This window comes from Natrix helvetica (genome assembly GCF_964273705.1).
Source record: "Natrix helvetica genome assembly, chromosome: 2".
NCBI classification, from domain to species: Eukaryota; Metazoa; Chordata; class Lepidosauria; order Squamata; family Natricidae; genus Natrix; species Natrix helvetica.
Genome location: NC_138552.1, coordinates 211973971 through 212001779, shown reverse-complemented (window position 1 = coordinate 212001779; position 27809 = coordinate 211973971). Strand labels below are relative to the sequence as shown.

The following is a 27809-nucleotide window of genomic DNA, read 5'->3' as shown; positions in this document are numbered from 1 at the left end:
CTTCCCGGATGGCCCCTGGAATCATCGCTCGCCGCCCAGAATCTCGCCGCTGCTCCACGCGGTGGAAAACAGGCGCGTGCACACAGCTCGGCAAATTAAAGCCTGGGAGACTTGTTGTCAATCGCCCGGGCTTTTGAAGAAGCTTCCCTCCGAAGCGTTCCATGGGAGGGCTGTAAACTTCCCTCCGAAGTCTTGGGAAGTTCTGAGGAGCCCCCCAAGGCAAAACGCCGCTGCCAGGTAGTTAAAAGTACGTCTCTGATTCGTCTCTGTCAGTCTCTCTCTGATTCCCTCCCTCACTCCCTCTCTCTGTTCCTCTGTCTGTCTGTCTGTCTCATTCACACACACACACACACACACACACACACACACACAGTGGTCACCTTGTTGAGTGTTCCAATCACATTTGAAACACACTCAACAAGGTGACCACAGTGTGTGTGTGTGTGTGTGTGTGTGTGTGTGTGTGAATGAGACAGACAAACAGAGAGGAACAGAGAGAGGGAGTGAGGGAGGGAATCAGAGAGAGACTGGCAGACACACACACACACACACAGACAGACAGAGAGGGGGAGGGAGGGAGAGAAAGATAGACAGACAGAGAGAGAGACACACACAGAGTGAGTGATTAAGTGAATGAGTGAGAGACAGACACACCCACATACACAGAGTGACAGAGAGAGGAAGGGAGGGGAGAGACACAGAGGGAGAGACAGACACACACACACACACACACACACAGAGTGAGAGACAGACAGACACACACACAGAGAGTGACAGAGATGGGGGAAGGAGGAGAGAGAGAGAGAGAGACAGACAGATAGACACCCAGAGAAAATGACAGAGGGAGACAGAGAGGGAGGGAGGGAGAGAGAGTCAAAGAGCCAGAGAGAGAGAGAGAGAGAAAAAGAAAAAAAGAAAGAAAGTGGGAGAGAGAGATGAAATTAAAATCAACAACATACAAACCTGACTTACTCAAACTATCCAAGGAAATGCAAGGCCAATGTTCACATTAGTGGTTGTGACTTTGTCAGTCATTGTCAGGATGTAATTTTCTCTACATTGTAAGGCAAATTTTACGGAATTTAATAATATTTAATCGATAAATAATATCGTTCTAAAGTTTTTGTTTTATTAGTTGTGTTATTTGTATCCTCCCGACCTATGTGGATACTTGCATGCAGAATATTCTCAATAAAAACTTATTGAAACTAAAAACAGTGTACCATCCTATGTATTTTCGGTTTTAAAAATGCGGCTCTCCAAATAAATCTCAATCGTGGTTTTGGCGAGATTTGGCTCAGTTGAAAAAAAAGGTTGCCCACCACTGTCCTAGGGAAACCAATTTCAAACTTTCTTTTCCACCAGCTAATTAACTCTTCCGTCCTCAAACTTATAGATCCTCAAGTGATTTTATTTGTGGTCGGATAGTTGTTATAACTATTGTTATAGCTACCAATGTTGAAGTTTAGGCAGCTTCAAATGAAAGTGTCATACAAATAAATTTCAAGAGTGGAATTAATAACAAAAAGCCATTCTAAATGTTTTCAAAACCTGACTCTATATTATCAAAATCTCCATAATTATATCAGAGTAAGGATACCAAACTAAAAGTTAAGCAGAAGCCTTACCAGGATATGATAAATATATTTTAGGGGAAATAGTATTCATATACAATCATCATTATAATAGCACCTTCTCGTTCTTCTGTGGGACTTGAATGTCGGCTTAGTGATCTAAACTGTAGTTCAGCAGCAATTGAAGCCAGGCGATCATTTTCAGGAACACTGGAGCCTCTGGGTTTTTTTAAACAAAAAAAATGCAGCTGTTTTATTGATCAGGACTCCCCCCCCCCCCTCATTTCTGATGTGGCAAGAAACTAAAAATGCAAGTAAGAACTCAGCTGTGGCTGGTTGTGTTAACCAAAGCTATAGTTTAAAAAAGCAAGCTAAATATGGATAGTATGTATCAAGGGTCAACAACCCGCGGCTCTGGAGCCACATGTGGCTCTTTCATCCCTCTGCTGCGGCTCCGTTGCCGGTCAGCACCACAATTTTTAACGGAACTTCTGATTGCTGGGGGGGGGGGGAGCACGGCATGCCAAGAGGTGACTGTATGGCAAGAGGCGGGTTTTCTGGTCGGTTCCACAATTGTTAGGGCTTTGGGTTAGGACAGGTAGAGGAAAAAGGATGCCGCGTTAAGAAGAGGGGGGAACTGGACTTTCGGTCGGCTCCAGAATTGAATGGGGGAGCTTCTGGTTAGGACCTTTGTGGCTCTTTGAGTGTTTAAGGTTGCTGACCCCTGGTATATATCCATATAACTGTATCCCTTATCCTGAATCAAGGGCTTTTATTTAAAAAAACTGCTATTGTTTTTAAACAAATGCTGCTTTTAATGTTAAGAGTCAATGAAACTAAATGCAAAAAGAGCTGGCATATACCAATGTAAATATTAAGTAGCCCTATGCGTGATTTTAAAAAATCAATAATCTCCTAAGAAATTGGTGACTAAAATCTTTACCATAGGTCAGCTTTTTGAAGAGAGTTTTAATTGACAGATACACAAACTGCAGTTTTAGGAAATGGAATGGTAAAGCATTGGTTTTACTACCAGTTTGCAAGTGCATGTATATAACACCATGTATATGTGCTCCTGGTCATATCTCAAATGTGTTTATATCTATGGATTTGTTCTGGCTGTATCATTGGTCTAAATTCATATGACTTGACTCACAGGTGGAACTACACAGATGCAGAAAGGCTAGATAACATGAACTGCATGCATTAAAGAGAATTAAATAATTCAAACTTTTTCTTTAAACAAAACATGCATTATCAAATATGTCGTTTAAGAATTTCATACCCTGAATGGAAGCAAAAGTCAGTCATGGGGAATACACAATGGAACCAAGAGGAACTACTGGGGGGTCTAAGTGCACACATGATTTGTATGAGTGGCATGAAGAAGCGTATGAGTCTGCTACACTGGGGAGTGGAGCTACCTGAGGTCATTTGCACTGCTGACGGGTTTTGGCTGAGTTGAGTCACTCCCAACAGGAGTGGGGCGACTGAAAGCAGGGCCGCAATGGTTCCGTACATCACCTGGGATATTCCTTGTGCTGCAGTGAGAAGAAAAGCTTCAGGGAAAAAAAAAAAGTTCTGGCTCTCATTTTAAAATGGATTTTTTTAAAAAAAAATGTAAGATGACTCAAAACGGCAGCCTGGAAACCAAAACTCTTGTAAAAATTTATAAAACTTGGCTTCTAACCCAGGAGAAAGATTTCTGAACATCAAGTGCTGAGGGCAAAATTAGAAAGAAAGAAAGAAAAAAAGGTAACAAAGATCATGGGCCACTTCAGAAGTCACTTGGGGTTTTAATTTATGGACGTGCATTCAATTAGCAACAACAAAACAGGGCTCTTAGTTGCATTGAACTAAGTTTCACTAACAACAAAACATGGAGGCCACCATGTCATAGACAAATCCACACACGTTTATTTTTAAGAAACAGAAGGTAATGCGATACCACCAAAGCTTATCTTCTGGATCTCAGTTCCTTGGCAATTTTTAAAAAGTGGGCATTTTTAGTAAATTTTAGTAAACAGCACCAAAGGCATGTTCTCTCGGCCGCATTAAAAAATGTAGTCTGGCAGACTGATTGATTGATGATTCTTTTCTTGATCACCTCAAGACTGAGCATTCAGAAAGGAAGGAAAGACGGCTGCGGAAAATGTACCACAGAGCTCGGTTATGTATAGGAGTAGAAAAAGGAAGAGTTGCTTCGTTCTGACTGCCTTACAGACCTTGTACCACGGAGAAACAAAAAAGCAGCAATACAAAGTGTTCTTTAATTTAACAATCAGCACAGGGAGAGGAAGAACTAAATTACTTCTCAGCTTGTCATTCAGCAATGTCAAAGGTGCAATTCCACTACAGACAGGCATGCTGCACACGCTACAGAGAAGAGCAAGTCTTATTTATTTTATTTATTTTTCAGGATTTATAGACCGCCCCCTCTCCCCGAAGGGACTTGGGGCGGTGTACAGGTGTCTCATTAAAACGAATACAAAAGACAAATATCCTATACCCTTAAAAACGAATTAAACCTCATACAACTGTACAGAAAAAGTAAAAGTTAAAAACAACTAAAAGCATACCCCTAGAAAATTTAAAAAATGCAGGCTTGAGGGACTAAAATTGGGAATTAGGAATTAGGCCAGGCTGGCTAAATTGAACAGGTGGGTCTTTAGTTTCCTTCGGAAGGAGCGGAGGTCGGTGGTAGTCCTGATATCCGGGGGGAGGTCATTCCAAAGGGTCGGGCCCATCACAGAAAAGGCCCTACTCCTGGGCGTCGCCCGCTGGCATTGCCTAGTGGACGGCACCCGGAGGAGTCCCTCTCTGTGAGAGCGAATCGGCCGAAGGGATGTATGGGGCAGGATACGATCCCTGTCTTTACAAAGGGTGGAGAGAAAACTGTGTTTTCCCCAGGAATGCAAAGACTGAGCTTCAATGTAGAAGGGGAGGAAGGATAGCTAGAGGATAATATTGCTGGAACTGCTTTAAAAACTTCATTTTTGTATTCCGTAAGTTAATGGAAGTTTGGGATAAGGCTTTACATACCTGAACCCTTCAGGTGTTGGGATGATGAGGTGAGGATTTGGGGGATCACTATGGCATCGGGGTACTTTCACAGGGCGAGGGCTATTCCGATGAATAGCTGCAAGCAAAAAGAGAAGAACACTTGTGTGGGAACAAGGAACATCACATCACACTTTAAACCATTGGATTATAATAAACTTGTCAAAAATGAGAGAATGCACTGGAATTCACTGATTTTGTAACTGTTTTTAAACAGTTCATGGTTTTGTCTTCAAACGTGTCTACCAAACTACTAAAATAAACCGTAATAATCAAGTCAGCTCAAAATAAATAGGCTACTAAATTGAGCAGCAAAAACAGCATAATTTATGTTGAAGTCATTCGGCACAAAAATTCACCAGAAAAAAAAGAAGCAGGTAGAAGTAAAAAGTACACTATATTGCCCAAAGTATTCGCTCACAACTGAGTCTGATTATGTGGATGGGTGAGCGAATACTTTTGGCAATATAGTTTAAGTCATAAGCCAATTCCAACCTTGATAATTTGGCTCAAATGTCTTCAGGGCTACAGAGACATAACTAAGAAGTCTTCTAGGCAACAACCCAGAAGTGGTTTCTTTACATGGTTACAAGCCCAGACAAGATTGGCCAGCTGCTGTTACCTGCTATTTAACTTGCCTGTAGGCATAATTTTCACAATTAACCTGGATTGGTTTGAACCGACTCACTTTTCAGGCCCATCTTTGATGAACAAATGCATTTTAATATCACAGGTAACCCTCATGGGACTGGCAATTCAATCAAAGTGGTTGCTAAGTGAAACCGTGACTGTGCATACAATCTTAATTCAGCTTTTCTTTTCCTTTACAAGCATCGTAAATGAGAGGATTGGTTGTAAAGTTGCCTTTTTAATCAAAGTTGTAACTTTGAACAATTGTAGTCACTAAACAAGGATTACTTGTAGTGGAATAGTTCTTTTCTACAGCCATATAGATGCAGACATGCTGTCATGTTTCAACATAAGCAACTCATTTCCTTCAGAGAAAGCTATACCCAGTTGAGAAATACATGCTGCAGTCTGCAGATGAGATTCCAGGCTTAATCATATAGGCTTGTACCCCAATGAAATCAATCGGCAGAATGGTATAATTCCCCCCCCCCACTCTTGTCAACTATAACAGGAGAAAAATGGGTAGTTTGCCAGTCTCTTGGAATGTTGTAATAGGCAGTCAATAGGCTCTACTTCAGTTTGTAAGGCATAATGTACACAACTCAAAATTAAGGAATCTCAGATAGGACCCTGTGAAAGAAATGCATAGCGGTAGCTAAACATCTGGGTTTTGGTACTTGCAATGACAACTGTAAGAAATCACATTCTAGTCTGTTCCCCTTGATTACAAATGCTTCAGCTCCATGTTAAGGCAAATAAAACACTGCAATAATATGCCCACAGGCGGAAGTCTTTGAAGAGGATCCAAAAACTTCAATGAGTAGAAAAAATACAGCGGCAAAGCTACAGGCTGCAAGGAGTTATCCAAAACATGTGACTCCATTGTTATCCGCTGGGCCTTTAGTTTCAGACTCATTGTAAAAACTGTTAGAGCTTTGAACAATTTGGGGGCCAGGATTCCTAAAACGCCACTCCTTCCTATGTGAAACTTCCCACTCTTTGAGATCATCTGGAAAGACCCAGCTGCATATCTTGATTTCCAGGACTCATTTGACAGGAATGTGCAACAGGGCCTTCTCAGCTGCTATGTCTGGAATGCCTGTTCTCTGGAAAAGCAACACGGCTCCCTGCCTAATGTCATTCTAATAAAATGTCTAATTCGGGGGAAAAACTCTGTCCAGTTAGATACTTGCTTTGCATCTTTGCCATTTAGTCTTCTCTTTTTTGCTTCTATTTTTAAATATATAATCTGGGACATCTCATACTTAAAAGCTGCTAATATTGTTAGCATTCTTGTAACTGTGACTAAATAAGTGTTTATTTAATTTCCAAATAACTTAGATCATATCCCATTTTTATAAGCCATTAACTTCAAAATTCCATAGAAGAGACTACAACTGCTGCCTTACCAAGGTACAAACCTGTAACAGGACTGTGAGGCTTTCCGATAACATGGCCAATACATTCATTCATCAATGACTGCAAACTCTGGGGAGGGGGGAGGGGGAGAACACAGGAAAAAAAAACATTGAAAGTTATACTGCTGTATCTTCAAATCACGAGAAATGAAGAGATTGGGAACCCATTGTTAATTTAATGTAAATTAAGCCATTAATTAATAAATAAGGATAAACTATTCAAATCCTTTTTAGTAGGACAGCTACTGGTTTTATATAGTTAGCAATGTGTTTATCCACTTGAAATGTATGATTAATTAACAGCTAGTTACTTGCGGGATCGCATCCTGCCCCATACATCCCTACGACCAATCCGCTCTCACAGAGAGGGACTCCTCCGGGTGCCGTCCACTAAGCAGTGCCAAAGGGCGGCGCCCAGGAATAGGGCCTTCTCTGTGATGGGCCCAGCCCTCTGGAATGACCTCCCCCCCGACATTAGGATTACTACCGACCTCCGCTCCTTCCGTACAAAACTCAAGACCCACCTTTTCCAACTAGCTGGCCTGGCTCAACTATAGTTCTATCTCTAATCCTCCTGGCAATTATAAACTTTTTACATTTTAAAATTTTAAATCGGGGTATTTTAATTTTTAACCTTATTATTAGTGTTGTTTTATGTATTGTAACAATTGTTGGGATTTTATACCTCCTCCGTGTAATGTCTAACCGTGTAATGTCTAATCATGTAACATGTGATTTATTTATTGTACGCCGCCCTGAGTCCCTTCGTGGAGAGGGAGCGGCTAACAAGTCTAATAAATAATAATAATAATAATAATAATAATAATAATAATAATAATAATAATAATAATAATAATAAGCATACCAAGAACTCATCTTCAGGCAGAGCAGAAATAAAGGCTGGTTCAATGGCTTGAAGGAAATCAAACCCCTGTGTTGCCCACCTGTCCAACAGAAAGAAATTACTGGTTGACGTTTGTACCAAAAATTCTATGTATTGAGAACACAGGTAATTCTCAACTTTTGACCGCAACTGGGACCAGAACTTTGGTCGTAATTGTGGTCATAAGTCAAGGCATTCACATGACTGGACCAGTTTGGTTTTTTTTACTGAATTTACGGCAGTTTTTACACAAATCACAGTTGTACATCTGAATTACATGGTCATTAAGCAAATCACATGCCATTAAATGAACCCATTCTCCCAAATGAGATTTTTTAAAAATCAGAAGCCAGCAAATTACATGACTGCAGGATGCTGCAACCAGCCATAAATTGAACTGGTTGAAAAGCCCCTGAAATGTACCCTTGCCAGTGTAAGGCACCCATTCCGAAGCCATCATAACTTTGAATGATCATTAAGCAACCAGTTATAAGTTGAGTACCGCCTATAATAATTCTCTGTTATGCTTGCCTTTCAAGTATTTATAATTTAAGTAATAGGGTTAATTCAAGGTTGCGTACCCAAAGCTACTTCAAAGCTACTATTAATAAGAAACAGTGCAGTAACCTCCACATGTTTAATTAAAGATGCTTTACAAAAAGAAATCAGGTGGTCCCTCAAGTTTTTCTAACGTCCTTTTTCAGATGAAAAATAAAATTCGGCAAAAATGATCAAAAAACCCCTCCAAACAAAATGGGGAAAACTGCTGAATTTGGACTGAGAAAACAAAGAACCAGAATAGAGCTCAACCCTGAAAACACAGTGGGCCTTGGATATAAGTCAATTTGCCATTTTGTGCTTTAAATATACTGACTTATTCATGCCTTAATCACCTCCTGCTAGGAGTACTGCAGCATGCTTTATGTGAGGCTGCCCTGGAAAAGCATTTGCAAGCAGCAACTGGTATATGTGGCAGTGACGGGTGTACCCCATTTATGCTCGGGTGACCCAGCTGTTTGGAAAGCTGCACTGGTTGCCATTGGGCTTCTGGCTACAATTCAAATGTGTTGATATTATGACCTTTAATTCCCCACGACATTGAATGGGTTATCTGTGGGAATACACCCCCCCCCAGGCCTCAGGTTCATCTGCCCATTCAATCAGGCCAAATACAAAATGCAACCTGATTGGATTTTGGAAGGTGGATTAACATTTTGGCTTTCTACCTCCATGCATTGGAACTCTGCCACACAGAGATCTGATTTACTCATTCTGTCCTTGGTTTCGGGAGAGCAACTTATACCTAGGTATTTCAGGCAGGCAGGCAGGCGGCAGGCGGTAAGAAATTGGTAGGCACATAATTATGTGTACTTTTTTTGACACGTTTGTTATTAATTTTGTTTATATTGTATGCCAACTTATCCATTCTTTTCAAGGTTACTGTAATCTATGTAATGAATGTAATTGTTAGCCACTTTGGGAATAAGCAGTATACAAAGCAAGCAAGCAAAGTATGCTCTTTATTCCATGTAAGGTGCTGAATATCTTAGAACAAATTGTTGCAGTTGGAAACCACAATCTGATTAGAATCAGGCAAGGAGACACTTATCTATTCTTCCTCCTCCAGACGTATTAGCCCCACCCCATCAATTCCACGATATCTCCAGTCATAACAATTATTTTTCAAAATAAGTATATTAGAAAGGACGTTCTCATAGTAAGGACAGCTAAAAACTACAATGCCACAATATGCTTTCAACTTTACGGTCACTTCCCACAGAAGTCATGAAGTTCAAGTATACTTTTATCTGAGGCAATAGTGACTACATTCTAAACTGCAGTGTTTATTTAATGCATGGGCACTGCATTAATTGTTATTTAATAATTTAATCAATACTAATTAAATCAATTGCTAGACAGCAATTCTCTTCTGTGTTTAAGATACACATTTCACAGAAATGAAAGGGATAGAAAACATTTAAAAACTATCTACTTTGTCATTACCTGGGTCTGGTGCCTCGTCCACTCTCACATTTAGTAAGGACATAATTCATCCATTTTCTTGCAAAACTGATATACTGGTCTCCTATTTTCTGTCTAAATTCTCCAGACATTAGTCGGATGACTTCTTTGTGATACTGTAATAGATTTAAATGATCAGTCCAGATAATGAGCATACAATGGCTAGAATAGGCTAATGGTACAACTAAAGAGCAATCAGGCAAAAATTATCCAACTCTGGACACATTATCCAAAGATCAAACTCTTTGGAAAATTCTAGAAAAGGTGGAAGGAAAGACAAGAAGATGGTGACCAGCAGCAAGATGGATAGACTCAATTGCAATGGTGATGGGTGCATTTGGGAGGTACCTTGCTCTGAAGGCAAAGGAAGACCTCTATGATTGACAGGTAATGGCATCTCCCAGGAAAAAAAAAGATTGGGGACAGCATCCAAATGTGATTAGGACATATCTCCCAATTTTTTACCTGAAAGAAGTCTCATCCTGCTACCCAGAACTGATCTGAGATAAGATGAAACTGCAAATATTATACAGGTCTGCATCTTACTAGAAAAATTAGGAACTATTGGGACCTACTTCTAGAACCTTCTCATAAACAAATAACAAAAGAGACAGCCAACGTGATGCAGTGCTTGAGGGTTTGGACTGGAGATGGGGAGTGGAGAGACAAGCTCTAAGTTCTCCCTCAGCCGTGGAAGGATGACTTTGGGCTAAGCATTCTTTCTCTCAGCCCAACCTTCCTCACAGAGTCTTTGTTATGGGTAAAAATAGGAGGAAGGAGTGCTTTGAAGTCTGTCCTGAGCACCTAAAGAAACAGGTGGGACATACCTTTAATTAACAATCAAACAACAAACAAGTTTGAAAGCACACGGCCCGTACTATAAGCACCGTTGGAACGGATTGCTTTTACAGAAAATAACCGAAAAATCAACAATTTATTCCAAAAATGCAGCAGCCTCTGTCAAAGCAGGCAAGATTGGTCCTTCTTGTCATGCACATAATATACAACACTGTATTGTGTACAACAACAACAACAAAAAAAAACCAGCTTTGGTTTTCAAAAAAGAATGTATTTTGATCATGATAAATATTCTGTTTATACATTAGATTTGTATTCTGCCTTTTGTAGAGATTAGGATAATGTGCATAGCATTTATTTAATTTGTATCCTGTGCCTTTATATTTTTTACAAATAAGTCAAGGTAGCGAACACCTTCCTCCTATTTTCCCCATAATAACAACAACCCTGTGAGGTGAGTTGGGCTGACAGGGACTAACTGGTCCAAGATCACCGAGTTGGCTTTCGTGGCTAAGGTGGGACTCAAACTCACAGTCTACTGCTTGCTAGCCTTAACCACTAGACAAAAATAGATCTCTTCAATTCATGCTTATTTTCCCTCAAAACAACCACCCTCTGAGGTAGGTTAGGCTGAGAAAGAGTGATCAACCCCAATCATCCAGTGATCATCCAGATAGAACCTGAGATTTCTCAATTCCAGCCTGTCACCTTAACTATCATATTCTCTTAGCTCTTATTTTTCCTGTATGTTGATTTGCATGTAATAGCTATAAATAACTTGAGGTGAAGTAACAGTTTGCCAGTGTTTAGTTAAAATATACAACTTCCTTTTTTTTTCTGAAAAGGCAAAAGAAATTTCTCCTGGACCTACCTCAAAGCCGAAATTGTAACACTGAATCATGGCTTCTCTATAATATTGCTGTAGGGTGGAAGATTCTGATTCATCAAGTTCAGCATCAAATTCAGAAGTGAACATATGATCAACTCTATCGATTGCGCTGCTGATCTTATTGCACAGGTGCAAAGCATCACTCTGGAAAATACAGAAAAAAAGCTCGGCAGATATGTTTGGAATGTAAAGACACATAATTCGGCTGGAATTTACATAAACATAACAATCCTACTAATAAACATAAATGCCTACATCTTTGCTATTTAGATAATTAATCTAGAATTGAGGGGTAGTATTGCAATCCTATGCAGGTAGACCTCAACTTACAGCCAGTTATTTAACAGCTGTCCGGAGGTACGACAGGAAAGGGTGCTTTACAATCAATAAAGTACTTCTGGCCATTGTAAAATGCCACTCAGCTCCCCTGCATCATATTTATGACTGGTATTTTATTGACTGTAGTTGTAGTGTCCTGCAGTCACTCAATTTGCCAGTTTTTTTGGGGAAAATGCCCATTTAGGAGGATGGGTTGACACTTATGTCTGATTTGGACCTATGATCATGTTATTTACTTAACAACTGCTGTAAAACTGGTTGTAAAACCAGGTGCCATCACTTAGGTGCCTCAATTTATCACTGTCATGACTTATGACTGAAATTGTTGTAACAATTCTGGTTGTAAGTCAAGGGCTACCTGTATACATTTACCTGGAATTAGCCTCATTGAAATTAATGGCATTATTTCGGTTGAACTGTGTAAAAATATATTAACAACTAAAAAAAAAAATCATCAATAATATGGCATGTATTCTTTTGGCAGATACATCAGACAATGAATTGCGGACACAACATTTTTATGTTTCTTGCACACACACTTCATAATTATATTTATGTATATTTTCAGTCATGTTAGGAACCTGCTCATAACTCCTCAAAGATACATATAGAGCAGTGGTCGGTTGCAGGCGGTACGCCCCAGTACGGGCATACTAGTGCCTGCTGGGAGCACTGGGTACCATTCCGGTACGGTGCTCCGGAGGGCCCACCCGCCCATCCGAGCTCCTTACCTGTATTGGAGCTCTTTGGCGCTTCTACGCACAGAGCATACGGTGCCTGCGCGACGCTCTACCGAGCAGCTGGAGCGTCACAAGGTAAGGACGCATGCGCACGCTGTATGTGTGTGCATGTGGGTGAAGCCAGGCCCCGTTGCACCGTACCGGTTGCAACAGGATCCGGAACTCACCACAGATATAGAGTTTTTTTTTAAAAAAAAAGATTCTGTTACCACTTCTTATTATGCAGCACTTATGGAAATGTTTTGAATATATATCAAAATATAGACAGCTCTGCTGCGTAATCAGTACATGCAACCAGTACATCCATCCATACAGTATGTCACTTATTTGCAAATCCCTAATCCAAATTCATAAGGTCTCAACCTAAAAAAATTATAGAATTACAAATATCAATCTGTAAAACTTCAGGGCAAATATTGCCTTGTTGACTTTCTATGGAAAGCAACTGGCTTATTATACATTTTGAAATGATAAATGAATTAGAATAAACAGCCAAGACCAAGACTGGGCAACTACGGTCCCTTTAACCACCTGTGGACCTAAACTCTGGAATTCTGGAAGCTGAAGTCCACAAGTTGTAAAAGGGCCATAGCTGTGCGCTCCTGGCCTAGGAGATTCTAAATTAGAAAGCGCTGTACCTTCAACTGTTGCAAAGCTTTGGCAATTACTGGTTGGCTGGAAGTTTGCTCCTGCTGCAAAGAGATCAATCCTTCAAATAACTGCTGAAAGGCTTTTCTCTGGCTCACAAGATGAACCGGTTGCATTACCACAAGGAGGAGGTTGTCAACCTAGAACAGAAGGGAACACAGTGTTGCTGAAAATAGGACTCAAATTATTCGATGCACTCTAAATATTCCAAGGATGGAACTTTTCTTCCCAGAAAATTAACCAACTTAATGAGAATCAGTTACATATTTGGATTTATTAAAGGCTTCTCTCATTATGATCAATTAGGTGCAATTTTATAAATAGAAGCCGGTTTCTATGCAAAGGGTTTGTCCAAATATTTACTGGAAGTTGTTAATAGAGGAATGAGAATCTTTTGTGCTAAAAAAAATGTGTTCATTATCCCATTTGTCAAAAGGCCGTCACTCACAATGGAATTTTAATTACATTTATGTCTGTTGTTTCTTGGGGAAATTAAAGAAGATGAAAGGTTTGTTTACAACATGAAAATGCTACACAACTTTTATTTGTGCCTTCAGATCACACCTGCTAGGCAACAGCCTAGATAAATCCCTGCAGATTGCCAACGCTTTTCAGAAATGGTTTGCTGTGACTTCTTTTCTAGGGGTGAAGAGTGTGTGACTGGCCCAAATTCGCCCAGCTGGCTTTGTGCCAAAAGAAAGGCTAGAATTCACTGTCTCCTGGTTTCTAGTCCAGTACCTTGACTCAATATTGTGTTTAGAATACCTAACAAGGGAAACCCACATTATTAAATACCCGGGACCTTATTGTAGTAGTATTTCAGATGTAATTTAGAACAGGGGTCTCCAACCTTGGCAACTTTATGACTTGTGGACTTCAACTCCAAGAATTCCTCAGCCAGTGCATGCTGGGTTCTGGGAGTTGAAGTCCACAAGTTGTAAAGTTGGCATGGTTGGAGATCCCCTGATTTAGAACACATTAAGAATCACCCAGCATTTGAGTCCTGTTTTAGCTAACACAGAAAGACTTTACCTGCATACTTCTCAGTGTATCAATAGTTTCTACTTGAGGAACTATTTTGATTGGCTGGCCTTCCCAAGTGCTCCAGCTGTCATCAAATTCTTGGTCTTTTTCACTGTATTTTGTCATCAGTAAAAATGATTCCCCTGCAACCTCATCAGAATCTTTCGAGCAATCCTTTCCAGCAGCTGCATTAAGCAACTGCAAGATAAGAGGTTTTTCCTGTGCAAAAGTATCTGGCATGAAGATTTGTAAATTTTCAAGCCCAGGAATTTGTACCTGTAAAACAAATGGTTGAAACAGTTAATAAGGAGATCATATCCCATTTTCAAAATGTTCTCTGTTTGTTGGAGAGGTCAAAACAAATGCATTATCTATGCAAATAAAACAGATTTGTAACCACTCAACCCCCCCTCCCCCAACCTCCAACACAGACTGCTTTTGTTTCTTTGATCTGCAAAAAGTTTTCGGAGAATTAATAATGGGAGTCCCTCTGAACTGGGACAATTCCATTTGCAAAATAGTTTATATTGTCATTACCTGGTTGCTAGCAATCTAGCCTTAGTAAGTATCTAGAAACAGCAAACATTTGTCTTCCCATTAAGTATATTTAGAATTTAGAATAACAGAGTTGGAAGGGACCTTGGAGGTCTTCTAGTCCAACCCCCTGCCTAGGCAGGAAACCCTATACCATTTCAGACAGATGGCTATCCAACATCTTCTTAAAGACTTCCAGTGTTGGGGCATTCACAACTTCTGGAGGCAAGCTGTTCCACTGATTAATTGTTCTAACTGTCATGAAATTTCTCCTTAGTTCTAAATTGCTTCTCTCCTTGATTAGTTTCCACCCATTGCTTCTTATCCTGCCTTCAGATGCTTTGGAGAATAGCTTGACTCCCTCTTCTCCCTCCCTCTTTCTTTAAACTGACATCCCTTGTATCTGAATTTCTGAGTAAGCTCAGGGACTCCTTTCATTAATATTCCCATGCTACGTCCCCCTGACTGATTTTTACCTTTGTGTACTTCTGTGCTTTCAGAGCAGCAAGGAAATCCCTCACAGAGGCAGATAATGTGAACGCCGCTGCTATTTCAAGGTCCTACAAATATGGTGAGAAAAGTACATTTTGTTACAAATGTACGGCTTAGCATGTAATTGCAACTGGATTTGGTCTAATTTGTTTACCTTTCTTAATCTCTTGGCAAAGCCAAGAGCTTTCGATGCTCTCTCTCTAGCTTCATGAAAGAGCTCTTTCAATGCCCGGCTGGTTTCTATAACAGACCTCCTACAAAAATCAAACAAAATGCATTCACTATACCTTTCGTTTCAATATTCCAAGTTGGAAAAGAGCATGTAAGTGAAGATCAGAAAGCAACTATGTGCAAACAAGAAACTAAAAATGCAATTACGATTGCTAAAGTATATACTTTATTTGCAGGCAGTTCTTAGTTATCACAACTGGGACTGGCAACACACTCATGAAACAAAATAATCATCAGGGAAACAGCAGCTTTGCTTATGTTCTTACTTCAGTTTTCTTTTGCTTTGCAGTCCCCAAAAGGTCGTACATGTAAAGAATAGTTGTAGAGTTACTTTAGATCATTGACGTATTAGCAGTTACTAAAGCAGGCAGTCGCTAAGCAAGGATTGTATTGATTATACCTATTGAAATAGCTGCCAATCTCAAAATTATGACTCTAAGTGGCACACATAGAATTACAACCAAACACAACAGCAATTGATAATGAAATAATATCAGCCGAGAATGAACCTAACTGGAATCACTGAAAGCACAATATCCCAATGATGCAATCACTTATTATCTAGGTGTGCTGCACAAAAATTGTTCTCCTCATCTTGACTATATTCCTCATTAACTTTAATCAGTATCAACAATAGTGCTTTATTCATATATGAATATTTTTCGAGGAGGAATACCTGATTTCATCTGAAGCAGCACTGTCATCAGCACTAGCCCAAAATTCATTACAGCTCTCTTGTAAGCCAGAGTCCAAAAAGATTCCTGTTGATTTTAATAGTAGTCCTGCGATGTCACTACAACCAAAATAAAACAGTCACTTCCGAGAAAGTTTACGCACCAAAAAGTTCCTTTCCTGGAACTATAATAGAGATAAAGGAACACTGGCCCTCCAAACATTGCTCAGTGCAAAACCTAACATTTCTCAACCCAGACTGACTCAGGCTCTGGAAATTAGGGTTCTGCAAAGCCACGTTCTGCATCTCTGCACTACAAGGCAATGCAGTAATTCCGATATAAGTATATGATATTTAAATTCCTCCCATCTTATTTTTCCCCATCTTATTTGGGGAGGTAATTTGAACTAAAAAAAAGAGTGAACAGGGGAGTAAACGCTAAATTAAAGATACATTTATCAAATAAAAGATTAATATCCTTTTTTCATTTATTTATCTAAGATGCAAATAAAGCTGTCAGAGAAAATCAAATATTTCTGATCCTGATTTCAAGTGGGTTGAAGTTTTTAGATAGATAGATAGATAGATGATAGATAGATAGATAGATAGATAGATAGATAGATAGATAGCTAAGATAGATAGATAAGAAAACTGCCACCACGTTTAGTACCTGAATTTAATTTATCATTACGAATTTTCATCACAGCTATATATAATTAGACATAGTTTCTGTACATTGCTAAATACAGCACACATAAGCAGATATAAAAGTCATGTGCCAGATTTGCATTCCAGGAAGCAATAGATCAAGGTACAAACTTGGCAGCTTTAAGACTTGTGGACTTCAACTCCCAGAATTACTCAGATGGCATATTGCCAAACCTGGAGACCTCTGCAATAAATTACAGACTCTGCCCTGTAACTTTGTTTAATTTGCAAAAGAATAACATGGCAACCTAGTATTTTCTCCATAAGATATTTCTGTGCCAAAACATAGGATAAATGTTTTGGAAAAGAGCAGGAAATGAAAATCAACACTCCTGGATAGGCAAATTTCTTGGCCATACTTTAATGAGTCTATTTGACATGTGGAAGAGTGTGTGTGGGGGGGAAAATTAGCACCAAGAACAGAGCTAAACAGTAAGTAAACATATTTTGAATAAATAATTGGCTTCCATTAAAATTATTCAAGTAAAATTAATATCAAACTAGAAGTGTTAGTTATCATTCAAAAGATCAACTTTCAATTTGACAGAATATAAAAGTTAAGCAACATTAAAAAAATATTACAATTGTTAATGGAAATATAGTGTTAAAAAGTCGTTTGGACTTTAAAATAAATCCCAGAAATTTTAAATGGGGACTATTTTTCAAAGGTATGAATTTTCACTTATTGAAAGAAAGTAAATCAATATAAACAGACAGAACATTCATAGTAATAATGCAATTCTACCAGAATAGTTTTCCAGCTTGAGCTTCACCTCCTCGTATATAAGGCGTTATTTCTTTGGTGAAATTCCATTCTTCTTCCAAAAGATTCTTCAAACTATGAGATGCCTGAGGTAACTGCTGTAGCATTTGGATCCAGCCTCGCATGTAATTAAAATAAACCTTGAAACCCAGAGGAAAGAAAGAGTAGGGAAAGCCATTTAAAGAGCAAAGACAAATCCTCATCCATAGTATCATGTTAGATTTATAAAACGGAACGTTGCTTACAATTCTCCTCTCTCCAATCAACAACCCTTTTATCAATTCTCATCTTCCCGGAGCAGAATTATAGTCCCCAACCTCCATGCCAATCAAGAGACAGAATTCCTCAAAAACTACTGGAAACCTCAAGAGAGGCCTCATTGGTTTGGGAAAGGGGTACTTTCACCTAAGGAATTGTGTACAGGTAGTCCTCAACTTACAAGAGTTCATTGTGTGACCATTCAAAGTTACAAACAGCTCTGAAAAGGTGACATGATCATTTGTAGCAGCCTTTGTAGCAGCCCCACGATCATATAATCAAAAGTCAGATGCTTGACAACTGACCCACATTTATGACTATTGCTGTGTCCCAAGTTCATGTGTTCACGTTTCGCCAAGCAAAATCAACGCGGAATCCAGATTCACTTAACAACCATGTTACTTATCAACTGCAGTGATTTGCCTAACAACTATGGCAAAAAGGTCATCAAATGGGGCACAACTCAACAAATGTCTCTCTTAACAACAGAAATTTTGTGCTCAATTGTGGTCGTAAGTTGAGGACTACCTGTACTTAATTCAATCAACAGCACTGGTCTACCATAACGTGTATTAAATATACCTTCAACATACCTGTGGCTTTTAACACCAAAAAGAGAGTCTACTGGTGACTCATACAAATAAGACTTATTACTGTCAAGAGCTACACTTTGAAAACTGAAGCAAGAATTATCAGTTTCTTGCCTGGGAGAAAAATACATCTCTTTCTCTGTGGGCCTAGTTATCCTGGCAGATGTTAGAAGATAATATGTGTTCCTTCAATTCCGCAGGGCCAGGAATATCAACAAAGAGTAAGCTCCCTGCAGTTGGTCTTTTTGGATGGGGTCATGTTACCCTCATCACAAGGTACTTCCTGCTAGAAAGCATACATGGTTCTAACCATGTCCCAAAGGTGATTTTTCAAGGGGCAACTGGATTTTCTTTGAAGATAATCCACTTCTCATTGAAGAAGCTTCTTCAGCTCTCTTGACAAGCAAAAAGTCTTCAAAGAAAAACCAGACAGTCCAGTTGCCTCTTTAAAAAGTACCTTTGGGACAACATAACCTGGATGACTGAGAATCTCCATAGACATTCTAACCATGCTTTTTGTCACTGTGCCCTCCCTTTGAAACAGTATTTCCTTCTGAGCCCCAGATGGTCTTGATCCTGCTTCCATTTTTTTAAGGCTTGGAAGACCTAGTCTCATAAGTACATCATCAAATTTGTCAACCTGTCTGGTTCGAGTTTTACAATGGTTGTATATCCGTGGCGCAATCTGTCATCATTTATTGCATTTTATGACTGTTTGATCCCTAATGTTAATATATTTACCTTGACTGTTTTCAACAGGGTGGCTATAAATATATTGACTAAATATAAACAAGCAAACTTTAAAGACTCTTAGACAAAGGGAAGAAGGCAGAATATATCTCTCTTCAGATCTGCAGTCTCAGGGTATGGTACAAAGGGTATGCTTCAAATATATAAGAAGCACTAATAGGAAATTTATTTTCGGGTAGTCCTGCTTCGCTAGCTCATTGATGGGCTCAGGTAGCCTACGGAATAGGCAATGATCAGAGTATTGGTTGAAATACAAAATGAAGGTTTTTACAGGCTAGGAAAGCTTTTTGTTAATTGAAGTAATCTAAAAATAACCAAACGGTACTTGAATCATCAGATATTAACACTGAATAGTTATTTACCGTTAACATCTTCTGCAAGTCTTCTTCGAAAGAGTCGATGTTGCAGTGGTTCTGAAGGTCATCCACAACCTCGCGTAACATAAACTGGTAATATTGCTTCATCAGGAGGCCACCTTTTAGAACCTCTCTACACTCGCGCACTAGCTGCAAGAGAACAGTCCATAAATAGTACACCGATCAATCTGGTGTTTTCATGCTGCAAAATGCAAAGATGTTTCTAAAGAGCAAATTCTATAAATATCTGTCCTCTTAAGATCTGCTGGTACATGAGACAAACACCCCACAAAAAGGGTGATGCAAAATAAAACCCCATTTGGTAGAACAGCTGATGTCTGCAGGATATGAATCTAAGTCCCCCTGTCATCCATTTTCCATCTTCACATGGCCTCTTGCTGTAATGTTTTGTCTCATGAAATTTGGCAAGTACTATTATCCCTCTACCGTCTGCATTTTTTCCCATATTTGCTTGAATACTGAATAACGGTAGTTTTCATTTAAGACCAAAGCGATATGTTTATTTTTTTTTCTTGGAGGATACTGATTGTGGATTATTGGTACCATCTATATCAAAAGGCCATTTTTGTTATCAGCCTAAATATTTTTTATTGCTGAATGACATAGAATGACCATTGGCTTACCTGAAAGGTCGTTTTCTGGGCGCTGCGAAGGAGAGTCAAAGCATGGGTTAATTACAGCCAATCTGCCCAGGACTGAATTGAAACTTTAAGCCGCGCCTCTGGTGCTGACTATTCTTCAGATTTTCTCAATGAAGGCATGCACGTTGCACGCTGAGAAGTCCAAGAACGAATACCACAAAGTCAGTATACTGCGACAAGTCCAGATCAAGGTCAGACGTCAAATAGTGGAGATAGACTGTGGGTGGGGTTGGACTCTCCTTCGCAGTGCCCAGAAAACGACCCTTCAGGTAAGCCAATGGTCATTTTCCTGGGCGCTGCATGGAGAGTCCAAGCATGGGACATACCCAAGCTAAGTGTCACTGGGGCGTGAAGCAGGAGCTTGCAGCGTCTCTCTGATGGTATGAATGCCCTGAAGAACTCGCCTCCCAAACGCCCCCTCCACTGAAGCAAATTTGTCCAATTTGTAGTTGCGAACAAAGAGAGACAAGGAAGTCCACATCGCTGCTCTGCAAATCTCCCTCTATTGGTGCCTGGGTTGCCCAGGCCGCCGTGGTGGTGGCGCTTCTTGTTGAATGTGTGGTGATATGGCATGGCACCGGTGTGGATTGAAGAACGTGGGCCAATGTAATGCAGGCCCACAACCAACATCCGATGGTAGGAGACGATACCTTGTGGTATTTTCTTTAGAATGTTTGGGGTGTGAATAAAAATCCGTGAGGATGACCTCCTGGGCCTGGTAAAACCAGGAGTTGATCTTGGGGATAAATGCCGGGTCCAAACGTAGGATTACTCTATCAGGTTGTATCAGGCACAAGTCCTCTCGAATTGACAGCGCTGCCAATTCAGAAATGTATTGGGCAGAGGTGATGGCAATCAAAATAGTGGTTTTGAATGTCAGATGTTTGAGGCTGGCAGACCGGAGAGGTTCAAAGGGTGGAGCAATGAGGGTCCGTAACACTACGTTAAGAACTCAGGATGGGTATCTGTGGATGACCAGGGGCCTCAAGTTGGTTGCACCCCGCAGGAAGCTGCGGATTATGGGATGGCGACCGAGGGACGAGTGTTCATCCACTGCCAGAATGGTGGACAAGGCTGCTACCTGTCGCCTGAGCGTGTTAGGAGCCAGCCCTGAATGGTGTGAATGATCTTGGTGGACAATCTACCCTGACTTAGGAGGTTCCTCTCAAGTGCCAGACGGCTAGTTGTAGCCACTAGGGCTCTAGATGTTGAAGCGCCCCCTGGCAGAGAGAGACCTCGTGTTGGGGAATCCACCAAGGTGGGTTGACGGAGACACTCACCAGGTCGGCAAACCAGGTTCTTCTGGGCCAACAGGGAGCCACAAGCAGGATCTCCGCTTCCTCCGACAGGATCTTCCGGATCACCCTGGGGAGAAGAGTTGGAGGAAACACGTACAGCAGTCTCGGTGGCCACGGACAGTGAAGTGCATTGACCTCCTAGGCTTGCGGGGTGTGAAACCTGGCGGAGAACCTGGGATGGTGCATGCTCTCCGGGGTGGCGAACAGGTCGACTAGAGGACGGCCAAACCTCAGGGACAGATGGTGAAACAAGTCTGGGTGCAGGCACCACTCCGAGTGGTCAACCGTGGCCTTGCTGAGGCAGTCCGCTTGGATTTTGTTCACCTTGGAGATATGCTCCGCTTGGATCAAGCACAGGTGTTTTTCTGCCCACCTTCCCAGGAGCTTGGTCTCCGCCATCAGGGACCTGGAGTGAGTGCCCCCTAGGCGGTTTATGTGCGCCTTTGTGGTCACATTGTCCGTTAGGATTCCCACGTGACACCCCCTGATGCAGTCATAGAAGTGAATGCTCTCAACTCCAACCAGTTGATGCTGTGTGATGCCTCGGCTGACAACCATCTGGTTGTGGAGATGAGCACCCCAGCCGAAGAGGCTGGCATCTGTCGTGATGGTGAGATGGTCTGGCTCCTTGAAGAGGATGCTCTTCGCCAGAGCGGGGGGGGGGGGCAGCCATCACTGGAAGGACTGGGGTACCTTTGGTGAGACCGGAATCAGATGTTGAGAGTTGCTCTGGTTGGCCCTCTGGTAGGGCAGGAGGAGCCATTGCAGATGTCAGGAATGGAGGCATGTCTAAGGCACTATCGACAGGCATGAAATCATTTTACCCAGGAGTTGGGACAACTGAACAATTGATGCGTGCGACGACCGTTATACATGTCGCACCAGATCTCTGATGCTCACCAGCCGTTCCGGAGACAGGGAGAACTGACAGCTCCTGGTGTTGATGACGGAGCCGAGGTGCTGCAGCCTGGTGGTCCATGTTAGATTACTTTTTTCTGTGTTGATGGAGAACCCATGCCATTGGAGGGTTTGTAGCGTGTGTTGTAGGTCCTGCACCGCTTGTTGTCATGACGAGGACTGGATGAGGACATCGTCCAGGTAGCAATGCAGTCACACTGGACGAGCACTTAGGAAGGCCGCCACTGCAGCCAGGATCTTCGTGAAGTTCCGAGAAGCCGATGACAGGCTGAATGGCAGGGCTCTGTACTGGTAGTGGTGGCCTGCATAAAAGTATCACAGGAACCTGCAGTGAGTCTTGCGAAAGGGAATGTGTAGATAGGACTCTTTGAGATCTATCGATGTTAAGAGATCTCCCGGCCTGATGCAGCCCAGTATTAACTGAAGGGACTGCATCTTGAACCTCCTGTAAGCTATGTGTCAGTTTAAGTTTTTGAGATCTAGTATCCCCCTCCACCTCCCGGAGTTCTTTGGAACAAGGAAGAGGATGGAGTAATATCCTGTCCCTTCCTGGCCTGATGGAACCAGTTCTATGGCCCTGATTTCCCTTAGATGAAGGATATCCTGTTCCATGAGAGCCTTCCTGACTGGGGAAGTGGAAGTCGGGCATCGAATGAAATGACGAGGAGGAATGGATATGAACTCTAACGTCAGACCTATGCGGATTGTTTGAAGGACCCACTGGTCTGACGTGATCTGCTCCCATTGGGCGTGGAACAATTGTAGACGCCCTCCGATGGGAGCCATCCGCTGATGGTCATTTATATTGTCTGAAGGGTTTGGAACTGGACCCTCCGCGATAGGGACGTTTAAAGGAGGATTGTTGGCGGCCTCTGTCACGAAAGGGCTGACGGTCATGAGACCTATCTATGCCCTGGTTAAAGGAACGTTGGAAAGAACCAACTGTTCCGTGTTTCGAAAGGGCTGCCTCCTGTAGGATTGGGGTCCTTTGCGATCAGACTTCTTATTAACCAAAGGCATGACCTTCTTTTTGTCCTTATTTTCAATGAGGACAGGATCAAGGGCCTCCCCAAACAACTTGCCCCCCTTTGAAGGGGGCAGAAGCAAGCTTCCACTTGGAGCGCATATCCACGTTCCAATGTCCTAGCCATAACAGGCACTGAGTGGTGACATTAGAAACTAGGGATTGGGATGCAAATTTGGCAGCGTTTAATGTGGCGTCAGCAGTGTACTCTGTGGCCACAATGATTTTGTTAACGTCCTGCCTCAATTTGGTATCCCTGGTCGGAAGCTTAGCAAGAAGCTGCCTTAACCATAATAGTGCTACCCTGGACAGGAAGGAAGCAGAAGCAGAAGTCTTAATGGCCCAAGCTGCTATCTGTTGAGTCTTATGGCAGGCATTTTTGGCCCTCTTGTCCTCCGCCTTGAGCCCTTCTAACAGCTCGGGGGGGAGCACCGAGGAGGAAATGAGTGCCCCCACTGGCACATCCATGGGAGGCAGTTTCAGCAGGTCCTCAAGACTCGCATCTACTGTGTACAACTTCTTTCATTACCCCTTGGTGTAGCAAGAGTACCAGGCTGTGCCCATTGCTTTTGCACTACATTTAGAAATAATTTTGGAACTGGCACAATTTCCTGTGTTGGTTCCGGCTCCTCAAAGAATCCCTCGCTGAGGTTCTTGGGAGTGGGAACAACTGGGGCAGGGGTGCTGATACCCAAATGGATCGAGGCTTTAGCCTTGTTCAAAATAGTCTTGAAATGAGCATGCTTGAACAAGCCAGAAAAGACAAGTTTGTCTGAAACAGCAGCCTCATCCCTGGAGAATTCGGGCTCAGGACCCGGAGTAATGTCCTCCTCCCAGTCCGAATTCTCACTAGCAAGGGAGGAGTGTGGGGATTGAGGTTGCTGAGCCTGAGAAACCTCCTGAACAGGCTCTGGAGCCACGAGCGGCCAGGATTTGCATGGGTGCTTGGCTCACTGCAGCATGCTGGCCTCTATCCCCTGAGAAATGGCCCTGGCAATGACATCCTGCATCTCTACGGATAATACAATAATACAGTAATACAATAGTAGAGTTGGAAGGGACCTTGGAGGTCTTCTAGTCCAACCCCCTGCCTAGGCAGGAAACCCTATACTGTTTCAGACAGATGGCTATCCAACATCTTCTTAAAGACTTCCAGTGTTGGGGCATTCACAACTTCTGTAGGCAAGCTGTTCCACTGATTAATTGTTCTAACTGCCTTGGAGAATAGTTTGACTCCCTCTTCTTTGTGGCAACCCCTGAGATATTGGAACACTGCTATCATGTCTCCCCTAGTCCTTCTTTCTCTTAAACTAAACATACCCAGTTCCTACAACCGTTCTTCATATGTTTTAGTCTCCAGTCCCCTTTGTTGCTCTTCTCTGCACTCTCTCCAGAGTCTCCACATCTTTTCTACATCGTGACGACCAGAACTGAATGCAGTATTCCAAGTGTGGTCTTACCAAGGCATTATAAAGTGGTATTAACACTTCACGTGATCTTGATTCTATCCCTCTGTTTATGCAACCTAGAACTGTGTTGGCTTTTTTGGCTGCTGCTGCACACTACTGGCTCATATTTAAATGGTTGTCCACTAGGATTTCAAGATCCCTTTCACAGTTACTACTACTGAGCAAGGTACCATCTATACTGTACCTGTGCATTCCGTTTTTGTTGCCTAAATGTAGAACCTTACTCTTTTCACCATTGAATTTCATTTTATTAGATAGTGCCCAATGTTCAAGTTTGTCAAGATCCTTCTGTATCTTAAGCCTATCTTCTGGAGTGTTAGCTATTCCTGCCAGCTTGGTGTCATCTGCAAATTTGATGAGTTCCCCATTTATTCCCTCATCCAAATCATTGATGAAGATGTTGAAGAGTTCTGGGCCCAAAACAGAGCCTTGGGGTACTCCACTGCATACTTCCCTCCATGTAGATGCAGTTCCATTGAGGACTATACGTTGAGTGCAGTTGGTCAGCCAGTTACGAATCCATCTGGGGGTGATGCTGTCTAACCCACATTCTTCTACCTTATCTAGTAGTAGGTTATGGTCTACCTTATCAAATGCCTTACTGAAGTCCAAGTAAACTATATCGACGGCATTCCTCTGGTCCACTAATTTTGTCACATTATCAAAGAATGCAATAAGATTAGTCTGGCATGATCTGTTTTTGACAAACCCATGTTGGCTTTTGGCTATTATTTTGTTTGCTTCTAGGTGTTCGCAAATTCGTTGCTTGATTATATTTTCCAGAATCTTTCTTGGTATTGAGGTCAGGCTGATAGGTCTGTAGTTTCCTGGATCTATTTTTTTCCCTTTTTTGAAGATGGGAACCACATCAGCTCTTTTTCAGTCCTCTGGTAGTTCCCCGGTGTTCCAGGATCTCTGAAAGATATATTCAGTGGTTCTGAGATCTCATCTGCTAGTTCCTTCAGAACCCTGGGGTGTAATCCATCCGGTCCTGGTGATTTGAACTCGTCTAGGGTAGACAGGTGCTCACTTACCATTTTCTTCCCTATTTCAATTTGTGTTCCTAATCTGATTTCTGATTAGGTCTGGTCCCTGATCTTCCAGAGGGCGTTCCCTAGATGGGGCCTGAATAACCGGTTGCTGGGGTGCAAAAGGACCCACCGGGACCGACTCTTCCTCAGGGTCAGAGGGGCATGCAAATAAATCGGCTCGGTCGGCCATTGAGGGCCCTGGAGAGCCCGCCATGGCAATGGAAGCTGCAGAGCAAAATTCCTGACCATCATCCTCACTTTCAGACACCACATTCCCTTGTCTAGGTTGGACCTCTGGTGGATGATCCCCAGTGGAAGCCGGCCTGGAAGACTGGGCTTGTTGCTGGGCCCTGGAGAATTGTTTTTCCAAGTCCCTCTGGCGTCTCTAGGCCTGAATCCTGCTTGGTCCCCTGCCTAGAATAGGGCTTGCTTGCTCTAATGGCCTCCCTGGCTGCCTTGCCAGCTTGTCTGGTACAGGCCTTGCTGGTGGATGGGACTGGCTGTGGATCCTCAGGGGCCTTTTCTGCCATGGCTGAGTGTGGGATGCAAGGGCCAAGAATAGGACTTCCCCCCACTCACCACCTTACAGTTGGGAAAGGTGCCTTAGCACTCTAGCGAAGAGACACTGAAGGCAGCGCAATCAAGGCTCAGCAGTCTTTGTTGCATTGGTTAATGAAAGCAAAACCCGCCGGAACGACCAGTCAGGAAGGCTCATGGTGGCAACCTGCAAGAGACAGGCAATCAGGCAGCTGTGGGAATTTTTGCAGCAAAACTGGGTGAAATGAAATGGTGGCCACCACTTTTGTCCTCCCTAAAATGGCCACCCGCACTCACTGGAGAGCCCTGAGGCTCCGCGCAACCGCCGGCTCCTTTAGAAACGTAGTCGGAAGCAACAAAAGCCTTAGCGGGGAGAAAGATCGCAGCGGAATTGCTGCGATCACACTGGCGGCAGGACTCCGACCCACGCGCCTCCACCAACAGTTGCCTGTAGCCTCACGGCGCCCGAGCGAGCCCAGGACACTGGAGAGGCTGAAAGTGGTGAGATTCCAGGGAATTAAAGGGGAAAATAACTCACCAAACCTACTCACAAAGATCCAAGTAGAAGGAAAGGGAAAAAAAATTAAAGGTGAAAGGAACAGAGAGTCCAAACAAATAATAGGAATGAAGAAAAACTCGAAGCGCATCCACTGGGCTGACTGAATTGAAAAATCTGAAGAATATTCAGCACCAGAGTCATGGCTTAAAGTTTCAATTCAGTCCTGGGCAGATTGGCTGTAATTAACCCATGCTTGGACTCTCCAAAAAGCGCCCAGGAAAAATAATAGATACCGTATTTTTCAGAGTATAAGACACACCTCCCCCCCCCCCACAAAGAGCGTGGAAATGTTAGTGCATCTTATACAGGTGAAGCTTGAAAAATTAGAATATCGTGCAAAAGTTCATTTATTTCAGTAATGCAACTTAAAAGGTGAAACTAATATATGAGATAGACTCATTACATGCAAAGCAAGATAGTTCAAGCCGTGATTTGTCATAATTGTGATGATTATGGCTTACAGCTCATGAAATCCCCAAATCCACAATCTCAGAAAATTAGAATATTGTGAAAAGATGCAATATTCTAGGCTCAAAGTGTCCCACTCTAATCAGCTAAATAAGCCATAACACCTACAAAGGGTTCCTGAGCCTTTAAATGGTCTCTCCGTCTGGTTCAGTAGGAATCACAATCATGGGAAAGACTGGTGACCTGACAGTTGTGCAGAAAACTATCATTGACATCCTCCATAAGGACGGAAAGCCTCAAAAGGTAATTGCAAAGGAAGTTGGATGTTCCCAAAGTGCTGTATCAAAGCACATTAATAGAAAGTTATGTGGAAGGGAAAAGTGTGGAAGAAAAAAGTGCACAAGCAGCAGGGATGACCACAGCCTGAAGAGGATTGTCAGGAAAAGGCCATTCAAAAATGTTGGGGACTTTCACAACGAGTGGACTGAGGTTGGAGTCAGTGCATCAAGAGCCGCCACACACAG

The 27809-nt window shown here is 42.1% G+C and overlaps 1 protein-coding gene across 5 annotated transcripts in view; it reads right to left on the bottom strand.

The window, feature by feature from the left end:
• Positions 1-27809, bottom strand: part of MAP3K4 (mitogen-activated protein kinase kinase kinase 4) — a 120296-nt gene that overhangs the window by 17479 nt on the left and 75008 nt on the right. For 2 of the 5 annotated variants that reach the window (XM_081943457.1, XM_081943453.1), the window contains exons 5-18: positions 19386-19529; positions 17408-17565; positions 15958-16074; positions 15205-15304; positions 15035-15118; positions 14034-14300; positions 12992-13141; positions 11257-11418; positions 9570-9703; positions 7548-7626; positions 6674-6752; positions 4617-4713; positions 2999-3115; positions 1693-1793 (exon numbers count right to left, since the gene is read on the bottom strand). In XM_081943457.1, the coding sequence (XP_081799583.1) occupies positions 1693-1793; positions 2999-3115; positions 4617-4713; positions 6674-6752; positions 7548-7626; positions 9570-9703; positions 11257-11418; positions 12992-13141; positions 14034-14300; positions 15035-15118; positions 15205-15304; positions 15958-16074; positions 17408-17565; positions 19386-19529 (1789 nt within the window). The remainder of the gene's footprint in view (positions 1-1692; positions 1794-2998; positions 3116-4616; positions 4714-6673; positions 6753-7547; positions 7627-9569; positions 9704-11256; positions 11419-12991; positions 13142-14033; positions 14301-15034; positions 15119-15204; positions 15305-15957; positions 16075-17407; positions 17566-19385; positions 19530-27809) is intronic. The other 3 variants (XM_081943454.1, XM_081943455.1, XM_081943456.1) reach the window with 3 other exon arrangements.